The sequence below is a fragment of the Aotus nancymaae genome, unplaced genomic scaffold, assembly GCF_030222135.1.
Source record: "Aotus nancymaae isolate 86718 unplaced genomic scaffold, 86718_ANA_hifiasm-v0.15.2.pri h1tg000029l, whole genome shotgun sequence".
Classification (NCBI taxonomy): Eukaryota; Metazoa; Chordata; class Mammalia; order Primates; family Aotidae; genus Aotus; species Aotus nancymaae.
In genome coordinates this window covers 35,457,314-35,480,090 of record NW_026988442.1, presented here as the reverse complement: position 1 = coordinate 35,480,090, position 22,777 = coordinate 35,457,314, and the positions used below count along the sequence as shown (strand labels likewise).

General features: G+C 42.4%; 1 protein-coding gene across 2 annotated transcripts; it reads left to right on the top strand.

The window, feature by feature from the left end:
- Window positions 1–161: 161 nt before the first annotated feature.
- Window positions 162–22,284, top strand: AURKA (aurora kinase A). 2 transcript variants are annotated; one of them, XM_012467497.3, is made up of 9 exons: window positions 162–266; window positions 3,884–3,930; window positions 5,231–5,501; window positions 7,416–7,470; window positions 8,542–8,733; window positions 9,823–9,961; window positions 18,482–18,630; window positions 21,008–21,182; window positions 21,327–22,284. In XM_012467497.3, exons 2-9 carry the CDS (start codon window positions 3,889–3,891, stop codon window positions 21,507–21,509), a joined length of 1,206 nt encoding a protein of 401 aa, XP_012322920.2. In that variant the 5' UTR covers window positions 162–266; window positions 3,884–3,888; the 3' UTR covers window positions 21,510–22,284. The 2 variants fall into 2 exon arrangements, with proteins under 2 accessions (XP_012322920.2, XP_012322921.2); XM_012467498.3 differs by having other exon boundaries at window positions 201–252.
- Window positions 22,285–22,777: the final 493 nt, after the last annotated feature.

Here is a 22,777-nt window from a genome sequence, read left to right as displayed (position 1 = left end):
GACTGCCACGGGTCTGGCTGGCCGTTGGCTCCACCACTTCCGGGGTTTTAGGGAGCAAATGCGCCTGCGCGCGGTGTGCACCCTGGAACGCGACTTAAGGCGTCGGGTTTGTTGTCAACCAATGACAAGGCAGCCTCTCTCCAGCGCAGGCCAATCGGCTTTCTGGTGAGAGGGTTTAACTCCTATTTAAAAAGAAGAACCTTTGAATTCTAACGGCTGAGCTCTTGGAAGAATTGCGTCCTTGGGTCGCCGGTAGGAGCTGACGGGTGGGTAGGCCGTCGGGGCTAACTCAGCGGCGGATGAGGGCGGAGGGGGGAGACAAGGGGCGGCCGGCAGGGGTGGCGGAGCGACAAGTCCCCTCTCGGTTACTCCGTCCCAGGGTCCCTTCCTGTCCTCGGCGCTGCCCTGTGCCCGCCCAGAGCCTTGGCATCTGCTCCTGAGCACCAAGGCTCCCTGTAAGATTCTGCTTGTTACTTTTTACAGCTAGAGGTGGAAGGGGTTTCGGTGTTGACCCGCGCGGGAGGGGTGGGTGGGCTTCAGATTGGATTTTGTACTCGGAGATCACCTGGGTAAGAAAAGCACAGAAAGTCCCTGCTGCCAGTGTTGGAGTTCACGTTCTAGTGGGTGGGGAGACAGCGAGCATACGGAGAACTTGCAACTGGGGTGGGTGTTACTAAGGAAATAAAGCAGGAGTGCGGTTTACCGGGGGTCGCTATCCGGTAAATCAGAATTTCTTAGGGACAAGACCCAAGTGTCTAGTTATCAACACACTCTCGAGATGATTCTTAGGTTTCATTGAGAGCTAGGGATGCAGACCAGTGCATGCTAATCATCTGGGGACGTTAAAATGCAGAATCTGTTTTCTTAGACCTGGGGTGAGGCCTCAGAGTCTCCATTTCTAAGAACCATCCGGGTGAGGTAGATGTAGCCACTGTCCTTAACTCGTAATGTCTCCTCCTCTTCCTTAACCTTCCTTGTCCCTTGAATTATTTTTCAGCAACCTACCTAGTTCCTCCTGCCCTTCATCTCTGCAGGCATGCACAGGTCTGAGGAAGGAAGGAATAAACCCGTATAAACTTCCTGTGCTATTAGCCTAACAGCTTTTCTATTCAGAGTAGTAGGATTTCTGGTTTGAACTGAATGGATCCTGTGAAAGTCATCTAGTTCTTCAATCTGGTTGCAGATAAGAGTCATCTGAAGGGCAGTTTTCCTGGAGGTGTCTCTAGAATTCTGGTTTAGAATCTTACTCAATTCTGCTTGTTATTCAAAATTAATGTTTGATTAACACTGCATTTCCTTCTCCTTGTTTATTAACTTTTACTAACCCACTGTTTTTAATAAGGGCTCCCGCCTGTAGTCTGGGCCTGGCTTCATCTGGAGTTATTTGCTTATTTGTAAAAGGGTAATTCTATCTTTTTTTTTTTGAGACAGGGCCTCATTCTGTTGCCCAGGCTGAAGTGCAGGGACATTTGATTAAAAAAAAAAAAAAAACCTCAATGGGTCAGGTGCGGTGGTTCCTGCCTTTAATCCCAGCACTTTGGGAGGCTGAGGCAGGTGGATCACCTGAGGTCAGGAGTTTGAGACCAGCCATGGCCAACATGCTGAAACCCTGTCTCTACTAAAAATACAAAAATTAGCCGGGCGTGGTGACGGGTGCCTGTAGTCCCAGCTACTCTGGAGGCTGAGGCAGGAGAATTGCTTGAACCCAGGAGGTGGAGGTTGCAGTGAGTGGAGCTCACATCACTGCACTCCAGCCTGAGCAACAAAGCGAGATTCTGTCTCGGGAAAAGAAAAAAAAAAAACAAAAAACAAACAAACCACCTCAATGATGGCTGGGCTTAGTGGCTCACGCCTGTAATCCCAGCACTTTGGGAGGCCGAGGCGGGTGATCACCTGAGGTCAGGAGTTTGAGACCAGCCTGACCAACATGGAGAAACCCTGTCTCTACTAAAAATACGAAATTAGCCAAACATGGCGGCATATGCCTGTAATCCCAGCTACCTGGGAGGCTGACGCAGGAGAATTGCTTGAACCTGAGAAGCAGAGGTTTCAGTGAGCCGAGATCATGCCATTGCACTGCAGCCTCGGCAACAGGAGCGAAACTACATCTCAAAAAAAAAACAACAAAAAAAACCCTCAATGAAAGACTGAACTACACACCTGGGGGAGTAGCCTAATAAAGGGAGCAAGAAGTGCAGGCCTGTGGCAGGGGACTTGTCTGAGGAAGAAAGGAGCCTTGTGTGGCTGGTGCACAGTCGACAAGAAGAGATGAAGTCAGAGGCAGTTTGGGGCCGCATTCCATGCGACTTCAATAGGCCTGTCTATGCAGGCTAGGAGTTTGCATTGTTTTGATTGAGTAGGGGATCCATGGGGTTCTTCTGAACCAAGGACCAACACATCTGACTTGTTAATGGGATTGCTGGCCTCAGTGTTGAGAATGGACCATAACGGGGCAAGGGTGGAAGTGGGGAAGCCATTGGGAGGCTGTTGCAAAGAATTCAAGGGAGAGAGAATTATGGTTTGCCCAGGTGGTAGTAGTGGAGGTCGTGAGCAGTGATCTTGAAGGTAGAGCCTGCAGAATATGCCAGTGGATTCAATGAGGGGTTTGAGAGAGGGAACTTCTTAAAGGATTATTATGCCAAGGCTTTTGGCCTGAGCAACTGACAGGATGGATTTGCCATGAACTGAGATGAGGATGTCTAGAGACTACATTTGGGGAGGTGAGAGTGGGAAGGGATTAGGACTTCTGTCTGGGATGTGTTAAAATTGAGAGGCCTCTCAGATAATTAGGTGCAGATGTTGCATAGAAAGTAGAAAATTTAGATCAGGAGTTCACAGGAGAGGTCTGGGCTGCATAATGGATATTTGGCAGTCCTCAGCCTGTAGATGGTATTGAAAACAATTACTCGGCTAGGGAGTAATTGTAGATGGAGAAGTTGTTCTAGGCCTGAGCTCACGGCACAACCATGAGCAGGGAGGTGAGAAGTGGAGGATGGAAGAGGTTCGGTTTTGCATATGTTAGGACTGAGATGCCTGGCAGACATTTCAGGGAGATCCTGGGCAAATACTTAGATATCTGAGTCTGACAGTCCAAGGAAAGATTAGGGCAGAAGATGCATTTTGAGTCGTCCTCATGAAGGCATTTAGACTGAGCCACTGGGTGATATGGATCCCTGGGAAGGTGTAGATGGAAAAGTGGAGGGTTCACGGACTCATTCTTGAGTCACCCCAGACCCTTGTTTGAGCAAACCTGAGACCGACCCAGCAAGGAGGGAGAGACAGGATGACTAGATGGTAGATGAACCTGGAAGCTAAGTGAAGAAAAAGGTATAAGGTGTGATCAGCCTTGTCAGATTCTGCTGAGGATGCAGCTAAGGGGAAGGTGGAATTGAGCCTTGGGTTTGGCAACAGTAGGTGTCAGCCATGAACCTGACAATATGGTGGAGACAAAAAAGCTGGGTGGGGATGGGCTCGGGAGGGGAGGCATAGAGGTGGCAAGTGTGGACAGTGCTTCTCGAGCTTTACTGTTGGAGAGGAGAGGGTCATGGTTAGCAATGATAATTGAATAAAGAGGACTTTGTTAAGGTAGCAGGTATGCCAGCAGGCTGCACAGGGATGGAAGTGATTCGTTAGAGAAGAGAGGATGTAGCAGCAAGAGCATCAGGAGTGAAGACTCAGGATGGGACGCAGCGCACAAGGGTGAAGTCGGCCTTGTGGGAAAAGCACGTGCCTGTCTCTCCCTCATCAGCTTCATTTGGACACAAAGTGTAAAATCCTGTGTGTTGTGGAGGCCTTTTGATCAGGGAGCTATAACTGCCTATCAAACAACTTACCACTTGAAGCAGGTGGCTTTGTTCAAATTAAAGTTTCTTTTTCTTTTCAGGCATCATGGACAGATCTAAAGAAAACTGCATTTCTGGGCCTGTTAAGGTAAACTGAATAGTCTGTAATCTCATTCACATTTACAAACCCACATGGAGGTTGGTCTTGTCTGGAATTCTTTCCACCTTTACTTTGGGTGATAAATTTAGATCCCTTACTGTGCTCCTGGATATGAATTAGTCACTTTTCTCATGTTCAGTAACATTTTGCTGAATCTTCAAGTAGCTTTTTTGGCTGCCTTGTCTTATAATTGGCTGTTTAAGTTTCTATACCCCTCCACTGTATACAGGATAATAGTAATCATCCAGCAGGAGTCCAAAGCTTGTAAAATTGGCTATAAATATAAAATGACTAATTAGAAAAAGCCTACCTTGAATTACTGTATTTGATTCTCAGTTCCTTTGATAAAGGCCATTTAATAAATTGCTCTACATTTAAAATGTTTCTTTTTATTTGTCTTTGTCTGAATGCCTACTGTGTTGTGGATACTACTAATTTCAGGAGTAAATGACTTTGTACTTGGAAGTCTTAACACCTTTTCTTTATAAAGCACTCATACCATTGAGCTGGGGATGGATCTTGAGACTTTGATTTCCAGCACTTACCCCTCACTTACAATGAGCTGTTGAAGCTAAAGGAAATCTCATATCCACTACCCCTTTTAATTTGATTAGCTGAGGGTGTTAGAGTTCATTTAACTAAGCTTGTAATACAGTACTTACAGGTGTACAAATAATACATTTTAGTAATAACTTTTTGAAGAGCCTACATTTGTTTTCTCTTTGTCAGTTTTTTGCTCAAGTCCATTTTGTAAATACTTGAAAAATGAAACATTGGTTAATCAATAGTACAGTAATAAGCTTATTGTAGAAAATTTTGGATATATGAAAACACGAGATTCTTCTAAAACTTCATTTGAAAATCACTGTTGAACGTTTTGACAGTTTTTTTGGTTTTTGTAAACATATATTATTAAAGAAATTTCAATGGAACTGAGATTTTGGCATAAAGTTTTTGTATTATAGCTTTTTGCCAAATAGCAATTTAGTGTCTATTTCCAAATTATTGAGAAATTTAGAAAACGTTTGTTTCCTTCATTAATGGATATTTGTTAATGAAGCATGATTTTTAGGGGTGAGGAGTTGGGGGGGGTAGAAAGTATCATTCAGGTGTTCTTAGCCACATGCTAACTATACTCTGGAAGTACTGATTAAAATGCCTTTTCCCCTTCCATCTGTTACCAGTGACATTCATTATTTTGCTATGCTAGAGAACAAACTTTGTGAAATGCTCAAAATATTGATCTTTTGCATTCATGAATAAAAGTTTATTTTCTCTTCCAATCTAGGCTATAGCACCAGTTGGAGGTCCAAAACGTGTTCTTGTGACTCAGCAATTTCCTTGTCAGAATCCATTACCTGCAAATAGTGGCCAGGCTCAGAGGGTCTTGTGTCCTTCAAATTCTTCCCAGCGTGTTCCTTTGCAAGCACAAAAGCTTGTCTCCAGTCATAAGCCGGTTCAGAAGCAGAAGCAATTGCAGGCAACCAGTGTACCTCACCCTGTCTGCAGGCCACTGAGTAACACCCAAAAGAGCAAGCAGCCCCAGCCGTCGGCACCTGGTGAGCTAGGTTTTGAGACTCATTGGATGGTCATTCTTTGTAGTCATTGCTAAAAAAGCAAGTGTATATACTTGCACTTATTATTTGGAGCCCTAGCTTGTATATCTGTTGAGGATGGGGAGAAGATATGGCATCTAGGTTGAGGTAACAGTGTCTGCCTATGGGCCAGACCTATGCTAAAAATCCAGACCTGATTCTCACGCTCTTGGAAGAGTTGGGCACCCAGGGAGGACATAGCACCAGTCGGTGTCCTTTTGATTGTTTGTTAGTGGGTCTGGATGTAAGGTGCTTGGAGTAAGTGTACTTGAGGGACTGAGATCTTCTAAAGTTTGGGGGAAATCTAGAGAAGTGGATGAACTGAGGCAGGCTGCGGTGACGTCACCATGGGCATTGCTGGCCATGTTAAGGAATGGGGCCTCATCTCTAGGGCATTTGGAAGCTACTGAAGGTTTTTTGAACTGAGAAGGGAACTTTGCCTTTTAGAAAGTTTACTGTGGAAGCTGGGTGCAGTGGCTCACACCTGCAATCCTAGCACTTTGGGAGGCTGAGGCGGGTGGATCACGAGGTCAGGAGTTCGAGACCATCCTGGCCAACATGGTGAAACCCCGTCCCTACTTAACTTAAAATACAAAAATTAGCTGGACATGGTGGCACGTGCCTGTAGTCCCAGCTACTCAGGAGGCTGAGGCAGGAGAATCACTTGAACCCGGGAGGCAGAGATTAGAGTGAGCTGAGATAGCACCACTGCACTCCAGCCTGGTGGCAGAGCAAGACTGTTTCAAAAAAAAAGAAAAAAAAGAAAGCTTACTGTGGAAGTACTGAATAAATTGGAGTAGGACTGCTGGATTTAGGAGTACCAGGCAGGAAGGAGGTTTAGGTCAGACATGGCAATGACCTGCTCTGTGTGGAGCGGAGTGGATGCTATTACTTACCAACTGTTGAGTGCTCATTCCCCGAACTCAAGGGCGTGCTTCATCCACCTCATCTCATTCAATCCTTGTAACCGCTTCATGAAGGTAGCCAGTTATTAACTCAGTTTTACAGAGGAGGAAGCTAAGACTCCGAAGCAGTTAACTAATCCAAAGAGATAGCCAGGATGGAGAGGTGCAGACAAATTTGAGAGCTCATTTAAGGTGCAGACTCAATAGAACTGGGCAATACATTGCACCTGAAAGATGAGTGAAAAGGAGTTGGGATTGATATTAACTAAGTTAGTGAGCTGGGGGCTGAAGGGGTGCACATGTGACGGGCATGTGGAGGAAGAGTTTGCACTTGCATCCAAATACCTGAGCAAGACCATCACGTGCTGTTAGAGTTTGAGGTGTTGGAGACAGACAAATGGAAATGTCCCGTATGTTCTTGTGGTGAATGAAATAGTTACCCCAGTCCTCTGTTGCACAACTGTTCATTGTGCATTTTGCTGAATTGGTAGCATTTATTTTTTTATATTTCCCCTTGGCAACTTATTAATATAATGGAGGGTGGCTGGCCTATGTTTTGCTGTATGTTGGTGATAATTTGTATGTGGGGTATGGACAGTTGGCTGGACTACCTAGTAAGGAAAAAAAGGTGACGAGGTGGCAACTTGTCATGCATGGGAAGATTGGCAATTCAGCCAGAAAAGCTCTTCATTTGGAAACTGAGGCTTCAGAAGAACCTGCACAGTCTGCCTTTAATTCATCAGAGAAGGGCCTGTCTATATATATATGTCTGCTCATCTTTAGAAATTCTATAAAGACTTCACATGATGGAAGTCAGGGTGTCGTAGCCCTTTTTTCTATAAGGAAAACAACAAAACAACAGGTTTATTCTTGACATACCATTAATATTTTGGTGACCAATTTAATTCACCTCTATTCACAACTTATCCTATATAGTTATTCTAAAAATAGGTTTTTAACTTATTCCATATAGAAAATAATCCTGAGGAAGAACTGGCATCAAAACAGAAAAATGAAGAATCAAAAAAGTAAGCTTTCTTATTTACCAAGTTCTGTCCTATTCTACTAGAATATACTATTTCATTGCAAATTTAGTTGTAAGAACTCTTGGGGCGAAAAAACGAGGCCTTTATTTTCATTTAGAGGATATAAATGTTTCCAGATTTCCAATCTTAAAAATGGAATTTTGTGTATTTAGGTATTTTACTTGGGACTCAGAAGTGCGTTAAAAAATTGCTTTCAAATTTAGAAAAAGATTGTATGAGAATCTGTTACAGAAATGTGTGGAAGTTCTCTCTGTCCTTAGAAGTAACCACTGTGTATGGTTTATATATGTGTCTGTACTTCTTTATTGTATAAAAGTACAAGTTTTAAAAAAATAGAATATGTTGCAGAATTATATACTCATATATGACTGACGGTTTTGACAGTATTATAATTATAGCTTTAGTTCTTTATTATAAAGGTTGGCTGTAATATCTTCCCCAGGTCTTTTCTAAAAGTCTCCTCTCAACTTCTGAACTGTCTGGACTCTGGAATATAGGGGAGGAGTGAGGAATGAACCCATAGACAATTTTGCTTTTAGTGGCCTAACAGAGGCTGAGACTAAATCCACTGGATCTCATGCTCCTGTAGCCTGTGGGCTCCATCCTGCTTCTGTTAGTAACAACAGCTCTGTCTACCACCAGAGTGGTTCTCCACCCAGAGAGTGTTAACACCTCTGGGACTGGAGGCGGTGGCTGTGGTTAGTTTGAAAGAGGCACCCGGATGGTCTGAAAGCGTTCCTCCCTCTCTGGTCACTTACCCTTTTAATGGTCTTCAGTGTTGTCGTGGGCCTGTTCCTCTGAGCATAGGCGGCCTTGGGACATTTCCCATAGAGTGATTCAGATCTGCCTCTCACACCTAATAGCAGCTGGGGAAGTCAGAGTTTCATGTTGTGGCAGCTCTTTGATAGTGGTTATTGCCTTGGTTCTTGCTAAGGATAAATACTGAGTACAAGTGTGAATCTAAAATTATTTATATAATGTGTCTACTACTCATTGAAAATTTGTTAGAAAAGGTTTGTTTTCATATTCTGAAAGGTTCAAATTCCTTCCTAGGAGGCAATGGTCTTTGGAAGACTTTGAAATCGGCCGCCCTCTGGGTAAAGGAAAGTTTGGTAATGTTTATTTGGCAAGAGAAAAACAAAGCAAGTTTATTCTGGCTCTTAAAGTGTTATTTAAGGCTCAGCTGGAGAAAGCAGGAGTGGAGCATCAGCTCAGAAGAGAAGTAGAAATACAATCCCACCTTCGGTGAGTTTTCACGTTCATGTTTGAAAGAATATTCACAGATGCTGTGCCCCTCTCCCTCCTATAATGCCAGCCTCTTCCAGGTCCATTCACTCCCTCTTATGATGCACTGCCTTCAAACGCATGGCCTTTTCCTCACCTCCCCCTACCCTATGAGAAAGATAAGCTTCTGTACCACACTGGGTTATTGAGTAATCATTCTCCTGTGATTCTCCCATGCTCTGCAGGTTAAAATAAAACTGTATTCCTTTTCTTTAAAAAAAGTATAAATTTATCTTTTAGAGGGCCTGCTTTTCATAGTACCACAAAGAATGATTAAATTTGTCATTTTTCAAAGATGTTTCTACACTTAAATGCTCTGATCCTGAAAAATCACTTGAGGATTTAACGTTTTGTTAATGGAATAATTTATATAGGCAAGTCTTTTTGGTGGATAATGAAGGGGAATGGTACCCCATATTCTGAGGTAGGCAGGAGTTGCAAGGAGCTACCTGCAGGTTGACTAGGGCTGATGAGTTTTTTGTTTTCCTTTTTTTCTTTTTGCTTTCAGTGTTTTTCACATTTGAATCAGATGCTAATACTTCAAGTCATATCAGGCCTGGTGTGTCTCTACCTGGCAACACCTGGCTGGGGCTGGGAGGGGTGGGCATCTCACATGGGCTGTGCTTCTCATTGGCTGCTTCCTGCTGTCCACAGTCTGTACCTGCCCAGTCTGCTCAGCACTCACCTACCGCCATTACTAATCACTGCTTTTATCTGTCACAGTGTCTGGGTAGCAAACTACTGTGGCAATGCCATGTCTTTCTTTTAATATGTAGATAATTAATATTCAGCTGAATTTTCCTCCTCAGAATAAATATGCCTAAAGGAAGGAAATAGTCTTAATTAAGCCAGAGGTCCATTAATACTTTGAAATGCATGTAAAATGATACGTGGGTATATATATACTTCTTGGAGTGGGTTTATAGTTTGTTTCTTAAGTGGGGTTTGGAGGGGGGTTTCGTGTGAAACACGATTGGTTTTTCATGAAGCGTTTGTTCATAGTCTTGTCAGCTCCAAACCAAGTGTTAGAATGTTTATCTTTCATTGCAGGCATCCTAACATTCTCAGACTGTATGGTTATTTCCATGATGCCACCAGAGTCTACCTAATTCTGGAATATGCACCACTTGGAACAGTCTATAGAGAGCTTCAGAAACTTTCAAAGTTTGATGAGCAGAGAACCGCTACTGTGAGTTTTCATTTATTGTCCAGGCAAATTCCGTTTCCTTTATACTTGTCCTCCACAGCAATATACCTTTCCTTATAGTAGAGTGGGTTTTGTCTTGATCGAAGGATAGGTTAATATCAAATATTTGAAGTGCAAAAATCAAAATAGCTTAGTTGTACCAGATGTACAGATAAAGTCCAGAGCCAGGTAGAATGTTGTGGCTGCTTTTGTGCCTAGTTTGCACAGCTGTTTTCTATAGATATGTATATAATGTATATAGATAGTTGCCCTCATTTTATTTAATAGATGTTTTATTTTAGAATAGTTTTTACTTTTTTTTCTTTTTAAGAGGACAGCGTCTTGTTACCTTGTCCAGGCTGGACTAGAACTCCTGGACTTCAAGGGATTCTTCCACCTCAGCTTCCCAAGTAGCTGGGACTACAGGTGCACACCACTGTGCCTCTAGGATAGTTTTAGATCTGCAGGAATTGGGAAGATAGTATAGAGAGTTCCCATATACCCCACACGAATTTCCCATATACCCCACAGGAAATTCCCACATAGCCCACATGAAATTCTCACATAGCCCACACGAAATTCCCACATAGCCCACACGAAATTCGCACATAGCCCACACGAAATTCCCACATAGCCCACACGTAATTCTCACATAGCCCACACGGAATTCCCACATAGCCCACACGAAATTCCCACATAGCCCACACGAAATTCGCACATAGCCCACACGAAATTCCCACATAGCCCACACGAAATTCCCACATAGCCCACACGAAATTCCCACATAGCCCACACGAAATTCCCACATAGTCCACACGAAATTCCCACATACCCCACACGAAATTTCCATACAGCCCACACGAAATTCCCATATACCCCACACGAAATTTCCATATACCCCACACGAAATTCCCATATACCCCACACGAAATTTCCATATAGACACGAAATTCCCATATACCCCACATGAAATTTCCATATAGACACGAAATTCCCATATACCCCACACGAAATTTCCATATACCCCACATGAAATTCCCATATAGCCCACACGAAATTCCCATATACCCCACACGAAATTCCCATATACCCCACACGAAATTCCCATATACCCCACACGAAATTCCCATATACCCCATATGAAATTTCCATATAGACACGAAATTCCCATATAGCCCACACGAAATTTCCATATAGCCCACACGAAATTTCCATATAGCCCACGAAATTCCCATATAGCCCACACGAAATTCCCATATAGCCCACACGAAATTTCCATATAGCCCACACCCAATTTCCTGCTAATTGTCCTGCTAACATCTTGTATCAATATATACATTTGTCACAGTCAGTGAGCCAATATTGATATATAACTATTAAGTCCACATTTTATTCAGATATTCTTTTTCTCATGATTAGATGGGCATAAGGGTTTTTGAGAGGGAGATCAGAGAAAGTGCATTCTTACCACATACCAGAGATGTAAACTCTTAGGACTTTTAACTGTGGATGTCAGCTTGATTTTCTCATTGAGACAGTGTTTCTCTGGTTTCTCCACTGTAAAGTTACTATTTCCTCCCCTTTCCATATTGTATTTCTTCAAAGGAAGTTACTATGAATAGCCCACACTTAAGAAGTAGAGAAGTACTCCTAGATGGAGTTTTTCCATAAATTATCTGGAATTCAGTGCCAGAGATAAGGCTGTTCTCCTTTATTTAATCATTTATTTAAAAATGTAGACTTCTGGCTTTTTATTTTATCCCTTGAGCTATAATCCAATACTTGATTTTGTGGTTCAGATCATTGCAACTTTGGCCACTGGCAGCTCTTTTTCTTTTACAAGGGTCCTGGGAAAATCATTGTGGTTTTGTGGTGTGTGTGTATGTGTGTGTGTTTTAAAACACATTCTTTTTTTTCTTGAGACGGAGTTTTGCTCTTGTTACCCAGGCTGGTTTGCAATGGCGCGATCTCGGCTCACCGCAACCTCTGCCTCCTGGGTTCAGGCAATTCTCCTGCCTCAGCCTCCTGAGTAGCTGGGATTACAGGCACGTGCCACCATGCCCAGCTAATTTTTTGTATTTTTAGTAGAGACGGGGTTTCACCATGTTGACCAGGATGGTCTCGATCTCTTGACCTTGTGATCCACCCACCTTGGCCTCCCAAAGTGCTGGGATTACAGGTGTGAGCCACTGCGCCCGGCTCTTTTTTTTCTTTTTTTGAGAGGGAGTCTCAGGCTGGAGTGCAATAGTGTGATCTTGGCTCACTGCAGCCTCTGCCTCCTGGGTTCAAGTGATTCTCCTGCCTCAGCCTCCTGAGTAGCTGGGATTAACAGGCGGGCGCCACCACACCCGGCTAATGTTTGTATTTTTAGTAAAGACGGGGTTTCATCATGTTGGCCAGGCTGGTCTCTAACCCCTGACCTCAGGTGATCTGCCCACCTTAGCCTCCCAGAGTGCTGGGATTACAGGTGTGAGCCATCCCACCCGGCCTTGTACTTCCTTACTTTCTGATACAAGATGCTCAAGCCTCATCTTGTGTATTTCCTGCTCCAGTCCTAGAATGGGACCATTTCTCCAAGGAGCCCTGTTTCCTTTTCTTGGAGAATGTTACTAGAAACTGAGAACTGGGCACTTGGTGTACTCATTGCTACTATGGTGTCACTACTTCTAGGCTTTCAGCTGACAGAGCAAGGGAATATATGTAGATACTAATCTGTGTATAGATTTATCCATCTATCTCTTTATTAAGCATAACATGAATTCATACCGGTATCTTCAACTTGACTCCATTTCCATGTTTCATTCTAACTTCCTCCTGTTTACCTGTAAACTCCCCTTCCAAAAGTGAGAAACCTAAATTTCACCACCCACCATCCTGTTATTTAATTATTCAATTCCAGTGTACATGAATAATGGTATCAGAATTGTTAACCAGCTGCCCTGTGGGAACCAACTTTGTCAATTAGAGTGCTTCTGTGCACTTCCTTTGGCCGTTGTTTTATAGACTCCACCCATTTCCAAAGCTGCTTGGATCCACACTTCACTCCCACGCCCTTTGGTGAGGTTGTTTCCTACATTTGTAATGCAGTGAGATTCTTTTGTCACAGTCTGTTCCATGTTGGGATCCCAGGATGGAATCATTTAAATTTGCATATCCTGAGATTGATTTTCGTGTGTGCTGTAAAATTCCGAGAATTTTGACAAATACGCAGTGTCATGTATCCACCATTATGATATACAGAACAGTTTCACTGCTCCTAAAAAAACAAATCGTGTCTCATCTACTCATCCCCCCACCTTACATCTCTGGCAACCACTGATCTGTTTACTGTCTCTGTTGCCTTTTCTAGAATATCATATAATTGGAATCATAACAGTACGTAGCCTTTTTAGATGGGATCTTTCACTTAGCAATATGCTTTTAAGATTCATCTATTTATTTTTGGAGGCATGAGGGCTTTTTCATTTATTTTTATCTATCACTAAATCATATTCCATTATTTCATTGTATGGAAGTACCTCAGTTTATTCATCTACTGAAGGGTATCTTGGTTGCTTCTGGTTTTTGACAGTTATCATGCTTTGGCTGTAAGCATTTGCATGCAGGTTTTTGTGAAACATAAGTCTTCAATTAGTTGGGCACATATCTAGGAGTGTTATTGCTGGTTCATATGGTAAGACTGTATTTTGCTTTGTGAGGAACTGTCAGTCTTCCAAAGTGGTTATACCATTTTTACATTCTAACCAACGAATTGAGGTCTTACTGCTTCTCATCCTTGCCAACATTTGATGTCAGTGTTTTTGATTTTTGTTTGTTTTGAGACAAGGTCTTACTGTTGCCCAGACTGGAGTGCAGTGGCTCGATTATCCACCTCAGCCTCCCTGGCTCAAGCCATCCTCCCATCTCAGCCTCCCAAGTAGCTAGGAAGGACTACAGGCACGTGCCCCTCTGCCTGGTTAATTTTTGTATTTTCTTGTAGAGACAAGGTTTTGCATGTTGACCAGGTTGGTCTCAAAATCCTGGTGTCAAGCAATTCATACCTCCCAAAATCGTGGGATTACAGGAGTGAGCCACTACACCTGGCCTAGTGTTTTGTATTATAGGTATATGTGGTATCTCATTTTTAAAATTTATAGTTTCCTAATGACATTCGATGTTGAACATCTTTTTAATGTCTTTATTTGCCATCTGAACATCTTTTTAATGTCTTTATTTGCCATCTGTGTATCATCTTTCAGGCACCTGTTGAGATCTTTTGTCCTTTTTTTTTTTTTTTTTTTTTTTTGAGTTTTTGGTCTTGAGTTTTAAGAGCTCTTTGTATATTTTGGATGCAGGTCATCTGTCACACATGTTTTGCAAGTATTTTCTCCCAATCTGTGGCTTGTATTTTCATTCTCTTATCTGTGTCTTTCACAAAGCTGTTTTTAATGTATATATATATTTTTGAGACAGGGTTTCACTCTGTCACCCAGGCTAGGGTGCAGGGGTGCGATCTCTGCTCACTGCAGCCTCTGCCTCTTGAGCGTAAGTGATCCTCCCAAGTAGGTGAGACTACAGGTGGGTGCTACCACGCCCAGCTAATTTTTGTATTTTTTGTTTAGACATGGTCTCACCATGTTGCCCAGGCTGTAATTTTTTTTAAGACAGAGTCTTGCTCTGTCACTGAGGCTGGAGGACAGTGGCGTGATCTCGGTTCTCAGCTCACTGCAACCTCCACCTTTTGGGTTCAAGCAATTCTCCTGCCTCAGCTTCCCAAGTAGCTGGGATTATAGGCACCTGCCACCATGCCTGGCTAATTTTTGTATTTTTAGTAGAAACAGGGTTTCACCATGTTGGCCAGGCTGGTCTCGAACTCCTGACCTCAGGAGGTTTGCCCACCTCGGCCTCCCAAAGTGCTGGGATTACAGGTGTGAGCCACCGTGCCTGGGCTCCCAGGCTGTATTTTTAATTAAAGTCCAATTCGTCAGTTTTTTTTCCATGATTGTGCTTTTTGTGCTTCTCCTTCTTTATGTAAATTAAAATGACTTGTTTTAAGAAGTCGAAGAGTCTTAATTTGGGCCATTTCCTTTTGGATTGGCAGCTTGATAAGGCATGTTGAATGGTGGTTACTTTGATTTTTTTCTGTTTCTTGGTGATCCCTGGGTAGTGTGGAGACTAGTTTTCTTTCTTTTTGACATTGATGTAAATGGCATTTAAGTTCAAGCCTTTTTACCTTTAGTATCTGATGAAATCACGCTACTATTGACAAATGGCCCTTTGCTCTTGTCTCTGCAACATGCTGTTTTAAACTTAAAGCCTTAATCTTAAATGTTTGTGCTTCTTCTAAGTAGAAATAGGTCTCTAATTCACTTTTTAAATATTAGCTAAACAAATCAGCTTCTTATTTAATTGGCAATTAATATTTCTTTATGAATTCGTCTTTTGGGCCAACTTTCTCTTACAGATCAATAAGGAAATCTATGCTTATTAATGATAGTGACTCTGCTTCAGGTTCTCACATTTTACCCTGGGTTTTTTTCCTTGTAATCATGCTTATGGTGGGTTGTAGTTTGTTGTTTTGGGTCAGTTAATCTTTTTCTTCAGTTTCTGACATTGATATCCTACTTCAAAAGCTTCACCTTATACCAACAGTATAAAATTACACATTGGACTACTTCTCTGTTGTCTCCCCTCACACCCGAGGCTTCACTCTGGATGGAGTTTTGGCGTAAGCAGATAGCTATTTGAAAGAAAATGAAAGATTATTTCTTTCCAGATTCCTTAGTAGTTAGAATGACTACACATGTACCTGTTTTCCTTTTCAGATGAATTCAAATAAAACTTACCTGTTTTCCTTTTCAGATGAATTAAAATAAAACTAATTGTAGAGACATGTCAGCAACCGATCCGTAGCTGCAGTCTAACAACATGTGAGGTGTGGAGGAAGTGGCAGTGCCAGAGAGCTATCATGAAACTAATAGCTTCCTGTCTGGAAATGATTTGAGGAGTGAAATCCATTGCCCTCTCAGACTTTAATGTGTACAGTTAAAGTATCAGTAACTCAAAGTTGGTATAGTTAGAAGAGCAGCTTTCTTTGTATTTGCCTTCAGTTTACTGTGGTCTAAATTTTGATCTCTGGCTTTGGGCTGAAAGAACAAAAAATGTCTTTTCTGACAGTCACATTTGGTTTTTACCCATCAGTTTAGTAAACCTTTTTGATGTAAAATAATTTTCAATCCTGTCTAGCAATTGCTTTAGAAAGCCAGTTCTTCTCAAACTTTAGGCAGAGCTAAATATATTTTTTCAATATTCAAACAAACAGTTCTTATCTATATGTTAAAATAAATTCTGGGCCAGGCATGGTAGCTCACGCTTATAATCTCAGCACTTGGGGAGGCCAAGGTGGGAGGGTCACTTGAGGTCAGCCTGGGCAACATGGGAAGACTCTATCTCTACAAAAAAAAAAAAAAAAAAAACTAAAAATTAGCTAGACATGGTGGCACACGCCTGTAGTCCCAGCTACTTGGCAGGAGGCTGAGGCAGAAGGATTGCTTAAGCCCAGGAGTTCAAGGCTGCAGTGAGGTGTGATCATGCCATAGCAATCCAGGCCGGGTAACAGAGTGAGACCCTGTCTCTTAAAAATAAGTAAATACATACATATGTACATACATATTGGACTTGGTTGCTAAATCTTTGAGACAGGGACTGGAAAACTTTGCTTTTTTTTTTTTCTTTTCCTGAGACAGAATTTTGTACTTGTTGTCCAGGCTGGAGTGCAATGGCACGTTCTCGGCTCACTGCAACCTCCACTTCCGGGTTCAAGCAATTCTCCTGCCTCAGCCTCCCGAATAGCTGGGATTACAGGCATGCACCACCACGCCTGGCTACTTTTTGTATTTTTAATAGAGGCAGGGTGTCACCATGTTGGTTAGGCTGGTCTTGAACTCCTGACCTCAGGTGATCCACCTGCCTCGGCCTCCCAAAAAGTGCTGGGATTACAGGTGTGAGCCACTGTGCCTGGCCAGGAGCACTTTTCTTACAAGACAGTAACTTGGCCAGGTGCAGTGGCTCATGTCTGTAATCATAGCACTTCGTTGAAGCTGAGATGGATCACTTGAGGCCAGAAGTTTGAGACCAGCCTGGTCAACATAACGAGAACCCCCATCTCTATTTAAAACAAAAAAAAGGGAAATAAAATTAACAAAAGGACGTATTTCTTATGTACTTCTATGCTGGCTTATTATAAGCCAAAATTTAACCTGCTATTTAATATGTCAGTACAACTACTTTTTAGTTTTTGTTTATTGTTCTGGATAGTTTTTCTCCTGATACTTTTTTTTTTTTTTTTTGAGATGGAGTTTCATTCTTGTTGCCCAGGCTGGAGTGCAATTCCATGATCTTGGCTCACTGCAACCTCCGCCTCCCGGGTTCAAGTGATGTCCTGCCTTAGCCTCCCCAGTAGCTGGGATGACAGGCATGCGCCACCACGCCCAGCTAATTTTGTATTTTTAGTAGAGATGGGGTTTCTCCATGTGTAATTTTAGTAGAGACGGGGTTTGTCCATGTTGATCAGGCTGGTCTTGAACTCCTGACCTCAGGTGATCTGCCCGCCTTGGCCTCCCAAAGTGCTGCGATTACAGGCATGAGCCACCATGCCTGACCTTCTCCTGATACTCTTGAAGTAAATTTTTAGCTTTAAATAAATTCTTCTGCCATAGAGTGATCTTGGTTTTAAAAAAGGGAATTAATTGACTGTACTTGAAAAGTTAATTTTTTTTCTGAAAAAGAAAAAGGCAGTATTTACACATCTGAATTCTTCAGCACTTACTGTCTTACTTCATTGCTGCGGGGCCATTTGTTGCCATATGGTGGTGTAACTGTTAGGTTGGTGCAAAAATAATTGTGTTTTGCATTGAAATGGCACCAACCTAAGAGCTAGCTCTAACTAGCTGAATATCTTTTCTGTCTGTGGACATCACACTAGTTGTATTTAGCAAAGAGATGACTAAGCATTTAGTAATTTTACTTCATTTAGTCACTATAAATTGGTTCAATCGATTTTTTTTTTTGGTAGACCCGTGTAGTTTCTACAGTGCTTGCTTTAAAAGCTGTAAAATGTGTTTTTTTGTTTTGTCTTTTTCTTTTTGAGACAGGGTCTCACTCTGTCACCCAGGCTGAAGTGTAGTGGTATAGTGGTGTGATCATGGCTCACTGCAGCTTTGACCTCCTGGGCTCAAACGATGCTCCCACCTCAGCTTCCCAAGTAGCTGGGACTACAGGCATGCACCATCACACTCGGCTAGTTTTTAAATTTAGTAGGGATGGGGTCTTGCCGTGTCTCCCAGGCTGGTCTTGAATTCCTAGACTCAAGTGATTCTCCCACCTCAGTCCCACAAAGTGCTGGGATTACAGGTGTGAGCCACTGTGCCTGGCCCAAACCTGTAAAACAGGTTAAATCTGTTATGTTCCTTTCAGAAGAGATGTCTAATATTAACTTGTGTTATACAATATCTAAAACATAGGCTTTCAATTTTTTTTTAACAGTATATCACAGAATTGGCAAATGCCCTGTCTTACTGTCATTCGAAGAGAGTTATACATAGAGACATTAAGCCAGAGAACTTACTTCTTGGATCAGCTGGAGAGCTTAAAATTGCAGATTTTGGGTGGTCAGTACATGCTCCATCTTCCAGGTATGTAACTTTAGAGGTGGAGGTTGTTTCGTTTAGCAAACGCCCTGGGAGCTAATCATGAGCTAAACAGAATTTATTTCAGTGGAGATTTTGTGTGATAAGAGGGGTAGGTGGCTAACCCAGAAGTACTTTGGAGTAATTTAGCCTTAATAATCAACTAGTGTTTTCAAGAAAATGTTATTCTGTGGCGATTTGGGGCTATTAATAGTGTTCTAGGCCTAGGGTTAAAGATGCTTAATGTCCTTTGAGGCTAATGAAGGGGAGAAATGAGTCAACAGATAGGACAAGTACATGACAGAGGTGAAGTGCCCAAGTGTTGAGGGGGGATGTTCCAGAGGACATCTGCTGCTTCCTGGACGAGGAGAGGGGGGATGTTCCAGAGGACAGCACCGTCAAAGATCTAGTGCTCAGAGTGCAGTCTGCATCAGGGAACTTTGAAACCAAATTAGTTGATGGAGCTTCGAGAGTGGTGGTGAGAGATTCTCTTTGGTCCACCTCTGTCAATAGTAGGGCTAGTCCTTGCTTGTCCCCTCTCACAGCTGAAGCAGAGATGTCAGTCTCAGAACTGTGGAAATCTTAGGGAACTTTCCAAATGAACTACAATATTCTCTACTGTTTTACATTTGAGTTTAAATAAGCTTTGAAACTTCATGGGAAGTGGGGCACTTTAAAGCATATATCTACTGATCAAGGTTTGTCAGCTTTGGAGGAGGACTCAAATTATAGCCAGATGACTTTTAAAAAATAAAGCAGGTTTTAGCCAAAAGAACTCTGGCAAAAAAGTTAAAAAAATTAAAGCTAGTTTAAAAAGAAACAGTATAGCCTAAAATAGGTTATAAGTGAGGGAGAGAGACCCTTCGCTTTTGTTACAAAGCACTTCAAGCATTGTTCCCAGAAATTCATCGAATCTGCTGTTTCAGTCTCTCTCTCTTTTTTTTTAAAACTGCTCGTCATTAGTGGGAGCTGTTACCTGGTAAGACAAACCAGAATAAAGAATTACAGGCTTCATTGAATCACAGAGTTAAACTGGATCTTAACCTGTTGCATTGTGATAGCAAAGATAGCTTATTACTTTCTGAAAAGATTACATAACTGATCAGTCACTTCACTCCAAATCCCAGATATTAATAATCATAATAATTTCCTTGTTATTGCCTGAGTTTGAGAACCCCAGTTCAGTCCATCAGTGGTGGTCGAGGGATTAGATGACCAGAATGGTAGCTTCTGAATCCTAGGTCACAATTCAGTGGTGAATGACTGTTTATGTGCTCAGTGGGTGCCAGGCGTAAGCATCGATGGTGAACGAGCAGCTGATAGAAAGCAACTCAAACCCACACGGACTGTTCTGGCTTGGTGTCTGCTGTCCCCAGCCTTTTTCCAACCTTTGTTAGGAAAACCTAAACCGATAGAAATGCTGAATTGGTAGCTGACGGCATACCTGTCTATCCAGAGCCTACGTTCAGCAGTTGTTCCCATTTTGTCATATTGGCTGCATCTACTTTTTTGGTGAACACTTGAAAATATGTTGCAAACATATGATGCTTCAATCTTAAGCACTGTAATAGTATGCATCTCCTAAAAATAAGGATATTCTCCTATGTAATTAGAACTATGATTACTCCTAAGAAAATCACTCCTAACAGAATTGTTAATATCCACGTTCAATATTTAGCCCTATTGTCCATGATGTTTTATAGCTGGTTTGTAAAACCAGAACTTAGTCAAGCCCCGTGCTCTGTATTTGATTGTCTCTGTGGTCTTAAGCCAGACCAGTCTCTTAAAGTGGACTTTTCTGATTGTGTTGCCACTTAACTTGGACCTTCATTCCCATATTTGCTGAAAACTGGTATTTAGGTTTCAGGGCCTGAAGAGATTAAATACTTTTGGCAAGAGTATTTCATGGGCCACCCTCAGAATTTCAGCATCTCTCGTACCAAAGATATACCACAAGGCAGCATGTATCTAAGTCTCTAACCCCAGTGCAGTTACAGTGGGACAGTTTCTAGTGTCTTGTCATTGCCACCAGGCTCTTAAGAGTCTTAGCTTATTTGTAATATCTGTATGCAGATGTAGAACTCTAAATCGTATTTACAGAGAACATTGCATGGCAGCTTTTATGTGGTAGTGATACATTCAGTTTCTTAACGTTCTAGATCATTCAGGGAGGTTCTGGAGTGGGACAAATTTGGGATTAAGGTTTTAGTGGCTAGCTGTGTGACCTTACTGTTTCCCATGGGAATTTATAATAGTAGCTACTTCCTAGGACACAGGATCTGGCCCAGGGAAGTGCTCAGTGTTCGTGGAATTAATGATTTTTAGCAGCTATTGTGATCATGAAACCAGAAGCACATCAGCTTGAGCCTCACTCTGTTTTTAGGAGGACCACTCTTTGTGGCACCCTGGACTACCTGCCCCCCGAAATGATCGAAGGTCGGATGCATGATGAGAAGGTGGATCTCTGGAGCCTTGGAGTTCTTTGCTATGAATTTTTAGTTGGAAAGCCTCCGTTTGAGGCAAACACATACCAAGAGACCTACAAAAGAATATCACGGGTAAGACGTCACTGAAAAGGACCCAGCATTTCTGCTGGAATTCTTTCCTTATCAGCCTGAACTTCAGGCCAAGATCCGAATATCTATACTATTTGATCTCTCTAACCTGCGTTTTGTGATATTTTATCATTTGTTGTACTCCAGGTTGAATTCACATTCCCTGACTTTGTAACAGAGGGAGCCAGGGACTTCATTTCAAGACTGTTGAAGCATAATCCCAGCCAGAGGCCAATGCTCAGAGAAGTACTTGAACACCCCTGGATCACAGCAAATTCATCAAAACCATCAAATTGCCAAAACAAAGAATCAACTAGCAAACAGTCTTAGGAATCGTGCAGGGGGAGAAATCCTTGAGCCCAGGGCTGCTGCACAACCTGTCAGGAACATGCCCTGACATTTATCTTACTGTTGACTGCTGCCCTCAATTTTGGACGCTACAAGAAATATTTGTTTTACTAAGCAGGTGTGCCTTAACCTCCCTATTCAGAAAGCCCCACATCAGTAAATATGACACTCTGAAGTGAAAGTAGCCACAGGAATTGTGCTACTTACACTGGTTTGTAATCTGGAGGGCAAGGTTTGACTGCAGCCGCCCCCTCAGCCTGTGCCAGGCATGGTGTCCTCACAGGAGACAAATCCAGAGTCTGGCTGTGGGGAAAGTGACCACTTTGCCCTGACTCGATCAGTTAAGGAGCTGTGCAATAACCTTCCACGTACCTGAGTGAGTGTGTAACTTATTGGGTTGGCCAAGCCTGGTAAAGCTGTTAGAATGAATATGTGATTCTTTTTAAGTGTGAAAATAAAGATTATTTGTACAGACTTGTATTTTTCCTCTGGTGGCATTTCCTTAGGAATGCTGTGTGTGTCCAGCACTCCGGAAGGCCTGGTTGGGTTTCTAGTCCTCCTTAACCACTTATCTCCCATATGAGAGTGTGTAAAATAGGAACACGTGCTCTACCTCCATTTAGGAACTTGCCTGGGATACAGAAGAGGCCATGTGTCTCAGAGCTGTTAAGGTCTTATTTTTTAAAAACCATTGGAGTTTTTAAATGGCATGTGTGGAAACTTTATGCAAATAAATAAGTATCTATGTCTGTGTGGAGTACTGTGTAATTCTTCCCATCACCTGTTTGTTGTTGGCCTGGAAATGAGCAGGTGCTGAGAGGAGCAGGCCTCACCTCCCTCTTCTGGTCTCTCCCTGTTGGGTGTACTCATAATACTTCATTATATATATTGTTTACCTATTTGTTATATATTGTCATCTGTCCATTGACTAAAGATGTGGTGCACATGACCGTGATGAGGGAATGGTGGAAGTGTTGGAACTTAGAGCTAGTAGAGAAAATCTGCTTGCATGGCCAATGCTCTGTGCAGGAAACTAGACAGCAGGTATGTTAGGATATATCATAACGAAGTGGCTGAGATAGAGAACCTTAAAAACACAACAGTAAAAAACTGCAGTTGCCAGCCCCCTTGGGACAAAGGAGCTTCTGGTTCTGTCTTGAGCTGAGCTGACTGTGACATTCTCAAGTAGTTCGTGTGCCACCCTCCCAAACTATAGTTACTATCACGTGACCAACTTCCCCAGTGATACC